Here is a 10,597-nt window from a genome sequence, read left to right as displayed (position 1 = left end):
TGGAATCTCACCCAGCTCTCAGAAAAGGAGCTGTTTTGGGTGCTCAGCTCCCAGGAAAGGAGCATTTTGGTTTGTTGGGGTCTCCTAGCCGTAACTCGACTCAGGGCCCCCACTTTGCTCTGCCTAGATGCATCCAGCTCCGGTCCAAAACGCTACTGTGACTGCCACCCCCAGGAGGCACTCCTGACCTGCAGCAGCAGAAATACATCTCTTACAGGGAGTCATGACTCGTATTACCGAGAGAAAGAGCCCAGTGCTGGGGCTGCCCTGGCAGCAGCGCTTAAAGGACAGTGACAGTTGAGGGAGAGTGTTCTTGACCTGAATAGTCATGCAGACCAGTCCAAAAATTTTACAGTACAAGAATATTACTATGAAAGCATTGAAAATTATACATACAGATTGTAATTTGACCATTTTCCTCAAGCAGGACTTCTCTCTAGTACAGACTGCAAGGCTGTGCCTGATTCTTTAACTGCAGCATTTACTTTACCAATATATTAACTAAAATAATTCCTAATAAGATATTGTAGCAAAATATGGGAAGTTTAAAAAAGAACAAAAAGATACAAACATTTTACTGCCTGGAATTAGCACAAGCATTTTCTTTGGGGAAAATAAATATGTCTTATCCACTAGGCTGTATGGTGTTAGTATAGGGAGGTAAAGCAGAAGCAATCACAGAACAACTTCCAGGAGCAGGTTTATTTAAGAAGCCTTGTTTCTTTCAGTGATTATACAGCCAGACCTATCAAAGAGGTTTGTCTTTATTCAGAGGAAAAATAGGACTCATCGAATACTGCAGTGGAAATCCTTCTGAAGGTGGCTCATCCAGGGTTTGGATGACAATGCTACAGCAGTACAATAGCATTGTACAATTGCTACAGGGGTACAATAGCAATGGTATAGGTGCAATGAGCTTCACTGCCTGGGGAGCTGTGACCACTAGAGTATGCAGATAAGAGGGGTATCGAAGGAGAAATAATAAAGTGGATGCATAATAAGGAGTCTATAACCCTAGAGGTAAAACAAGGATTTGTACAGCCATGCATTAGTCAGATTCACAGAAGACATTTATTTTTAAAAAACACATGAACAATGAAAGGCCTCTTTTCTGAAATTAAAGTACTAAGGTTAACTGCTAACACTTCATTTAACCACAGGTAATTCTTTCCAGTTTTCAGTGTTGTGAACAGCTTTGTAGGAATACCGAAAATATAAGAGCAGAACTTGTCCACTCATTAAAGACCATAGACTAAAAAGGCCAGGTCCTTGTGTTACCTGGCTTGAGCCAAATCACTGAACTGAAAGCACAAACCAGAAGGAGGCATGAATCGAAGTATTATCCTTGTGCATTCCAGGAGCACGGGAAGAGCTGAGGTCCAGGGGAGGACTTGTAGGTCCAGGCAGGCTAAATGGTGCAGTTTAGCACACTGAACTAGCTCCTCCCTCTTTATTGATTTATGCACAGAGCACATCTATTCTGTGAGCACAAGATTAGTCACAGGATCCTCAAGTTATTACTACTTATGGGTATACATGTTAGCATAACATGTATATACTACCAGCCCCAAACTCCTCCCTCAGTTTTTAATGAAGAGTTATCTATCTATTAATAATTAGTTTTAATGCTCCCATATACTAGACTTCAGAACTTGTTTACACCACTTCATGCCAAAGCTTCAAATGCATTAAAGGGGAAGTTCATTATTTTTGATTTATAATTATCTATGACAAGACAGATCTTAGACAAGAACAGAAGAGAGTGGGAAATTATCTACTCATCCTGTTTATGCAACTACTACAAAGAGGCATGTGATGGCTTTGGCCTCAATCCAGCCACCATTCATCTCTACAGGACTCTTGCTATAACTATCATACAAGAATCATGAAGCCCTTTTTTATCTTCTACTAACTCAGGTATAGACAAGCCATTGCTCAGTCTACAAAGATCCCAAGATGATGTCTCATGGCCAATGAGCTACCAAATGACAAAACAAAACATTTTGTTGGTATATGTCATTATTGTTCTGAAAATAAATTTTCCTGCAGCCTAAGTGATTAATTTTCCTCCCTTTTCCATGTCATTAACTATCAACTGGTAAAGTCAACTACACTAGTGCAGCTCTGGGAAATAAAAAAAACCAAAAAAACAAAAAACCAAAAAAAAACAAAAAAAAACCACCAATAAAAAATAACTAAATCAACCAAAACTTGTTTAAAACTAGTGAAACTTGACAATTCAGTTATGTCAGCTCTGGAGCCAATTTGTTCCCTGATGCAACCCCTGTGCCCCAAGCAGGAATGCCCCATCAGCAGTCACCTCCCCCCTCCTCCTACCCAGGCAGTCTGATCCAGGGGCTTACCAGCCCAGGGGTCTTAGGAAAGTGCCTCCACACCCAGTCAGTCCTAGACCCCCTCAAGCTCCAGCCCTGCAGCACTGTGGCAAATATGACTTGACAAGCAAGCCTTGGCACAATCCCTGCCTGGCTCACTGCATCCCATCTCTGCCTGCCCCTATTCATTTAACCTTGCAAAGGCATGGAGCAGTGGAGTTTGTCCCCACAGGAGACACACTGGTCAGACATCTCCAGTTTTATTATTAGAGTCTTTCCTACATTACATTGGAGAGCTAATTCAGAGTACTTTTACAGTCTTTGGATCTTTGCCCAACCCAGTATCTATGTGGTTTTTCCTTCTCTCAGTCTATTAAAAATGCCATGTACAAAACCCTAATGATTTCTTCCTCTGTTCTAGAAATCCTTTTTAGGGTTTTGACCTCATCCACACACATAAGCATTTTATTCCCAGTAGCTGCTAGTCTCATTAGCTTTGTCTTACTCTGGACCACAAATTTATGGTTTTGTTTGCTGTTTTCTTGCATAAAATTCTGTGCCTTATTTATTTTCCTGATGTTTCTCTGCCTGCTGTCTTAACACAGTCCTTGATCCTAGAGAGACCTGACCTGCATCTTTTTCTGCAAAAAAATCACTTCCCCTAGTGATTTTCCAGCAATAAACCTCTAAGTTCTTTCAGTGTAATATGAAAATTCACATACATTATTTTTACTTTCGGTCTGCATATTCTTGCATTTGTGCATATAAAATATTTTACATTTGAATATAAAGCTGAAATTAACAAATTAATTGCTTGCATCCTCCCATCCGTTCTAAATTACATTTACAGAATTTATTCCATTACTACATGAGCATCTCTCTCACTGGCTCCCAGCTGCCTTATAAATATAACAAGGCTTTCCTTTTGGCATAATTTGCTGCTCTGTTTTTTCTTCCCCTTTCATCTCACTCTGCAACCAGATTATCCATAGGGAGTGGCACAGGGCTGCAGCAGGGAGCTTTGGCTGTCTCTTCTGGCAGCAGGGGATAATTCAGAGCAGGATGGAGTCTGTGCCAAGTTATACTGGGACTGGGTTTTATTCCTCCTAGGTTTGAACTGGGAAGAAGCAGAAATATATTTCAAAGCTCTGTCACTCCACCCGTACAAAGGATACTGAAATCACTACCCAGTTGTGAATTCAATTTGTCATTTTTTCTGAGACAAAGGCAATTGAGGCATTGTATCACCACCTCACCCAAGGCAGGGTCACCTCCCATAGCTGCAATGTGGTGATTTTCCAGCTGCCTCCCCTCCCTCCTGGACAGCCAGGGTGGGTGGTCACACAGCTTCCAGAGTAGGGCTGCATACCTCCTCTCACCCAACCCAACAGCTTCAGCACCTGATCTGTCAGTGCTGGGAGTTACTGACAGAATTCAGCTTGAGCAGAGCAGCTAAGAGCGGCAGAGAGAACACTTCAAATTTGCAGCACCAGCAGCATTTGAAAGACAGTCACAGGATGTCTATAAGCAGATGGGGGAGAATATCTCTATATACAGATATAAGCAGCACAAACACACTTAGACCTGTATTCATTATTAGTTTTGAGATAAAGCCAACAGGGTTGTTACTATTTTCCAGTTATATCTACACAATTTCAATCCCAAGATCATGCCTGAACCAATGTGCTTTAAATAGATGCAAATGTGTCCATATTACTGTTGAAAGCAGTTGGCAGTTAACCCAAGGGAAATGCTGGAATGAGGACAGGTTGGAAGACGAGACTTGCTGAGTTCACATCCAAGAGGCAGTGTCCGAGAAAGACTCCGGTGTAACAGCCCAGAAGAAGAGGGAGGGGAAAAGCAAGAGCCAAAGAATCCAACTGGTCTCTTAATAAATTCTTATTCCATAAAAAGGCACTGTAGATGACATCTACACATCATGATAATTTCCTTTATATATAAGCATGTAGTTTCTAGTGACTTATAGAAAGTAAGCAGAACAGTTGCTAATTTAATTGTGAAAAAACCCAGAATAACACAGCAATTTCAAATTGTTCAGTCTGAAAGTGACTAACACAGAAAGAGAAAAGGGCTTCTGATTACAGCACCTGCAAGAAGCTCTTCAGTCTCCTTACCCCTGTAAATATTCTTCCATTATTAAATGTGCCTAGGACTCTAGAGTGCCTTGCATTGGATGCCGTTAGAAGATATTTCCAGACAGATGCTTTAAACAAAGCCTGCAATTCTTCAGATACAAATGCACCTTAGTGAAGAATGTTTATATATGAAAAAATAATTGCATTTTTCAGATATTGCCTTGTCATGTGACATATTCCACTTGAAATTGTAGCATTTTATATGTCTCGACACTGGAAGATTTTCACCATAGAGCATTAAATACTGAATTTATAGTCAATATTGAAATATTCAAGGATGAAAGCTGGAGCTAAACAAACGCAAACAGAAATAAGAAATATTTTGAATAAAAAAGGATAAGTAACCTAGGATCAGGATGCATTTGCTATTCAAAAACTTCTTCTGAAGAAATCGCACTTTCTGTCCATGACCTAGGAACTCTGAATTACCATCAGCTCCTGGCTAAAGTAGAGACATTAGTTTGCTGAGACATGGTTAGAAGAGTTTGTACATCCCCAAGACCCTGAATTATGAAGATTCCTCTTGTGCACTGTCTTCTATGCATTTGGAAAAACTGTTTTTCAAAGACATGGGTATGGCCAGAGGATGCCAGCACAGGTGAAAGTCCAAGATGTGGGAGTCATAGGCCAGCCTCATCCCCTGACTTCCACCCACCTTCAGAAGTCAGTAAATTAAGACAGCTGGGAGTCAGGGCTTCTTTTGAATGAATGTTTTTGAGATTTGTGATCCCTCACCCCATATCACACTGCACTTAAGCACAAAATGAGACTCTTTGCTGAGGCACCCCCCATTACCAGCCCCCTGGTGGGTCATACTATAGCACATCCTGCCCTAGCGCTTCTTCTCAAACTCACACCACACCAAGCTCCCACTGCACTTTCTACATTCCTGTTGGGAACAACTGCTGTAAAAGGATTTTATCCACTTCCTAGCTGTGCAAAGACAAGTTTAATCTTTACTTCTCTGGCCACAGACACTTGTCAAAACATGAACCTAAACATTTCCAGAGTTTGCTATCTTCAGCCTCCTTCCTATGTAGGCAAAAGAACTGCCCAAATTTGAACTCATAGCCTGCTGCTTGCCAACATGCCTAACAGAACCATCATATTGCTGTTAGATGTTCCAGCTGTGCTATTCATTTATTGCCACTGGATTATTTTACCAGAAAAACACACAAAGTTCAGTTTGGAATGTCTTTCATGTTAGGGGATAAGGGAGGTTTGTTTTCCTTTTTTACATAACTGAAATATTTTTCCATTTACTTTTTAACCTTCAGCACTTCTGGTTTTTTTGGTAGCCTGCTATGTGTGGTTGCTCCTTAGTTACCATGACACTCACTAATGTGCAGAAGGTTAGAGCCCAAGAGCAGAAAGCAGCTGACTCACATGAGAAGATGGACAAGTTGTCAAGCAGAAAACTCTAAAAAGCACACAGAGGCTCCTTGGCTGACATAAATCAGTGTAGCACCATTGAAGTAAGAGTTATAAATCTCTCCCTCTGACTTGGTAAATACCTTCAGGGATCAGAGCTGCACCTGCAATTCTGTTGATGCAGCTGAGCTTTTAGAAACTACAGCTACAGATCTCTGAAATAAACACAAACACAGATGTAAGTATATAATTCAGCATTTATCAGAAGATTTTCAGTGACTTTCCTGGAGATATAAACCAAAAAAGTGTATGGAATACAAATACTGAAAGAAAAACAGAGGTGAAACTAAATCTCAGATCCAAAGGACATGGAAGAGACTTTCATTTCATGGCACAAGCTTCCCCTTGCTCCAGTCAGAGACACAGCCCCAAATATCAAGTGCTTAAAATCCAAGTGACTGATAGGAGTTTCACATTTTCCTTCTTGTGGGAAAGTAAAAGTTAAGAAATGTGTGGTCTTGCAGCTTCTGCATTAGAAGATCAGGATCCAGTTTGGAAGGCTTTGTGGCAGCTGTGGGATGGCTAAGTTGATGATGACACTGCATGACATATTGGATTGTCTTTTTATCTAAATGGATAAAGTCCTAGCCCTAGTAAAATCAATGTGACTCCTGCCAACAGCTCAGGAAACCCTGTGTTATGTTTGCTTTAACAACCATTTAAAGAACCAAATGAAGCCTTTGGGAATGAAACACAACCTGCACCATGCTAGTTTTACTGTGGGCTGGGTTTCTCAAATTCCAGCTTCCTTGGTCACTTGTTCTCAGGTGGGCTCAGCACACCAGCCCCCAGCATCACCACATCAGAGAAGAAAAACGAGTAGTTAGCTCACTTAGCTCCAAAATAAACCTCCTAAGAAAGCGTTATTTCTGATCTATTTTTTTATTAAGGCTGTACAAAAAGCTGTTATCACAGTGAGGGTGGGGACAGGGCTGTGCAGCAGAAGGGGAGAGGGGCCCTCAGGGCTGACATGCTCCAAAACTGTAGCATGACACTCAGTGCCCTGTCCTCTGCAATTGCCCAGCCTGTGTTTCTGCTGCCAAGTCAGGGGGCAAAACTAATATAAACACAACTTTTTATAATGAGTTCCCTAACAGAGTCTGAGTATTTTTACTACTCCTCTATCCTTGAGTGAAAAGTCAAGCCTCTGAAACTGATTTTGCCTTTTCAGATTGGCTAGCCTAGCTGATCAGACAGTGAAAATATGGGTTTTTTATTGGTATCAGCATTAACAAGAATCCAGAAAGCTATGCCTGTCTAGAAGCAGTTACTAAGGGTCATCATGCTTAGTGGACAGCATCATTAGAACACCAAATAAGAGGTTGAAAGAAAGGCTCCTGATGCAGCCTGGGCTCTCACAGGAAAGCAGTGATGCTATCTGCTGAGCCTTAGCATGCTGCTTTTCCTCCACAGACTTGTATGTGTGAGTTTGTGTTTTTTTCCTGCTCCTGTCCTCTGTGAATTCTACTGCTAATGTACACGGAGGAACTGCAAGCAGTGTCAGGAACCAGAAGGAACTTTTCCTGAGCTGTAGCAAGTGTTTTCTGTGTCACCGAGGCATTCTCCCAGGAGGTCTGATGAGCACAACGCCAAACAGCTCTTGCAAAGTTTGAGTACTGTCTAGATTAAGGCACTATTAATTAAATGCTATTAATATTCATGCAACTGATTGAGTATTGTAACTCCAGGCCTTTTTTTCCTACAAATAACAAAGGTCTTGAAGTTTCTTGCTGATTGGCAATAGCCTTCTGAGCATCAGTAAAGATGAATTGAGAAGATGGTCTGGCTGAGGAATTTTTTCTGTTTTCTAGTAGTGCTTCTGCTAAAGGGTAATTCCGCAAAATAACACATGTAAGCTCATTGCTTTGCTTAATAGAAACAGAGAAGAACCTGAACCGAGCAGAGCTACAGAAGAGATATTATCTTTCCTTTGTTCAAGCTTATGATGTCGTTCAAGCCCATTATACTCGCTAAGCGACAATAAATATTTGACCTGTGAATACTAGAAGGGAATTAATCCTTATTTCCTCCCCTCAGATTACACAAATCTGAATGACAAGCTATTTAATTTGGGTAATAGTTAACGGTCTCTGATTGCAGCTGTTAATATTACCCAAAGGAATACCAGCTACTAGTCAAGAGAGCCGTGGTAACACCTTGCTAATGAGATCCATATTCGAGGATATTCAGACTTTGGATTTGATTTTGATGTTTGATTGCCATAAACAAATTTCAAAAATAAAAAATAATTGGCATTTATAATAACAGGGTCAGTGAGAGGGTCCAACTGTATAAGAATCCTTTATATTTTTGGAGACTTATTTGGACCTGCCTCTGAACATCCTGGAATTGCCTTCAGGTTTCCCTCTCAGGCACCTGAGACTACTTTTTACTTCAAATAAGATTTTGCTTACAGTCTGGTTGCTTTAATTAAAACTTTTAAAACATTTTACATTGTATAATATAGCCTTCACAGAACCATCACCTCTTAAAGTGCTGATGACCTTCAGAATAACTCTTGCAAAGTACTAAGGAATCAAAAATGTGGTTTTGTGTTTTCTCTCTCTCTCTCTCTTTTTTTTACATTTCAAAACTGCTTTATACTGCACTGCTAAATTGTGTATGTGAGATAGATGGAACATAATAATCTGAAGGGATCACTCATCGTGGCAATTGTCAGGGCAGTAACAGCTCTCTTCAGGGATTCCTTTTTCAGGGGAAAAGGACAGTATTCAACACAAATTTGTAGTATTTTTTTCCTCTCCCTTGAAACAGGGTCATCTCTAGGAGCCTATTTGGCTCTCTACGCTACTCTCTTCTGGAAAATTTTGCATCACCTGCCCACAGCAAAGCTATGCTGTGTAGAACAACCCTCAGCTATCTGCTTGGTTCCTTGGGTAATGGCTGTTGGTTGCGCCTTTGAAAAGAAAGTTTGGGAATTCTCTCTGTGAAGAACATGCAGATATGTTCAAAGTTTAGCATTCCCTACATGTATAATGTTCCTATTTTTTGATGCATTTGGTTGCTGTCTGATTTAATGTGATATGGTTTTACCTGGTGAGAAAAACCGTTTTTCAGGTAAAAGAGGAAGCCAGAGAGTGTAGCACAGGCCTTTAACCCTGCCTTTCAGACGCCACTCTTCATGATAAAATTTAATCACTTTCTGTTAAATTGTTGCAAATTTGCTGAAAAATATACGGAAGAGCACTGAGATAGTATAAAATGTTAAACCTTTCTGTTTTCTGTTTCCTTTAGGGCCGCAGGTGAAGCTAAATAAAAACAGGTAGCAGCATGACTGGCTAACCGAAACTATTATTTTGAAATACATCATGAAGAGAGGAAGATTTTTTTCTTTTTCATATGGCTTGCCAAATTTGCATAGTTTTCAGATTCTGTTATACTGTTTGGTGTAACAGCTATACCTCGATTTTTCTGCTACACAGGACAAGTATTTTGAAAGTTGCTCTCATGCTTTTCTTCCCTTTCTGTATGTATATGTGCAATTTAAATATCATTATTGAAATATAAGTAGTTAAAGTTGCTATATTCAGAAGCAACACAACTAAAGAAATTGACTGTATTTTCTGCAGTCATGAGAAAGTTTGATTTGCTTAGATAGGGAGAAATAAGAATGAACGCCCAAGGAAAAGAAAACAACACAGGAAACAAGTTACTATCTGGAGAGCATGTAAAGTACTGGAAATAAAGTTCTAGGCCTATATTGATTTGTCAGTATTTTTGGTTGTGAAATGTAATATGAGAAAAGACTCAAAGCCTAGAATTTGCCACTCCTGGGCAGTACTAATAGCCTAATTCAGATAAATTGAGAGCTGTCTGTCTCTGGTAGACTTTAGGAAAGTTCCTTTAACCCCATTACACTGACATTATTAGTTTGGGGGACCTGGTGGCAGTGGGCTAAAACATCAGTGTCCAATTTTAGAGACACATAATTTCAATCAAAAGTGCAAATGGCTCCAAAAACTTTAATTGATGAGAATTTTGTGTCACCTGTTATAGCTAGTAAGTATCCTCTGATTTAACTGAATACATGAGTCCAATGTCTATTTATCACCAAGACTGTCCTTTTTATATTTGTGATAACATTTTTGCAGCAACTGTTTTCCTGAATAATTGTTTTATAAACTGCAGCCATTGGTGGGGAGGAGGGAGTTGTTGATGGCTGAAGGAAGATGGCTGAACAATAAATTATGCTGGGGAGCAGGACAATGCCAGGTAGTATTTGAAATAAATGTGAAATAGTATTGAGATTTATGTCAAGAAATTATTCTTAAATTTTGTAGAACTACCTCTGAAGACATGAGCAAGAATTTAATTAAACTTCTGGGGAAAAAAAAAAAAGGTTCTGCTACAATGCAGGGGTATTCAGCACCAAGATCAACCTATAGCAGAAAACGGTGATGTTACCAACAGGTTTCCACAGTGGTTTCCTATGATCTGTTGTTTAATGGCATTTTAAATAGTTTAAATATTGCAGTTGTGACTCAGTTATTTTCAATACTGGGGAATACCTTATTCGGATTTGTTCCCACCAAACCTTCTTTGCTTACCATGACAATCAGGCTACCATGGCTAAATATAGATTATAGAAGAAAGTTGCTAACACTTTCAACTTCAAGCACATACTTAGAAAAATACTATAAATAGGCTCATGTTTTG

The 10,597-nt window shown here is 39.8% G+C and overlaps 1 protein-coding gene across 2 annotated transcripts in view; it reads left to right on the top strand.

The window, feature by feature from the left end:
* Positions 1–10,291, top strand: part of TMEM154 (transmembrane protein 154) — a 31,805-nt gene extending 21,514 nt beyond the window's left edge. For both annotated transcript variants that reach the window (XM_056490708.1, XM_056490706.1), the window contains exon 6: positions 9,176–10,291. In XM_056490708.1, coding sequence (XP_056346683.1) covers positions 9,176–9,197 — 22 coding nt within the window. In that variant the 3' untranslated portion in view covers positions 9,198–10,291. The remainder of the gene's footprint in view (positions 1–9,175) is intronic.
* Positions 10,292–10,597: the final 306 nt, after the last annotated feature.

Source organism: Oenanthe melanoleuca, chromosome 4 (genome assembly GCF_029582105.1).
Source record: "Oenanthe melanoleuca isolate GR-GAL-2019-014 chromosome 4, OMel1.0, whole genome shotgun sequence".
NCBI lineage: Eukaryota > Metazoa > Chordata > Aves > Passeriformes > Muscicapidae > Oenanthe > Oenanthe melanoleuca.
The sequence above is the reverse complement of the archived record's forward strand: the minus strand, read 5'-3'. Positions and strand labels throughout refer to the sequence as shown.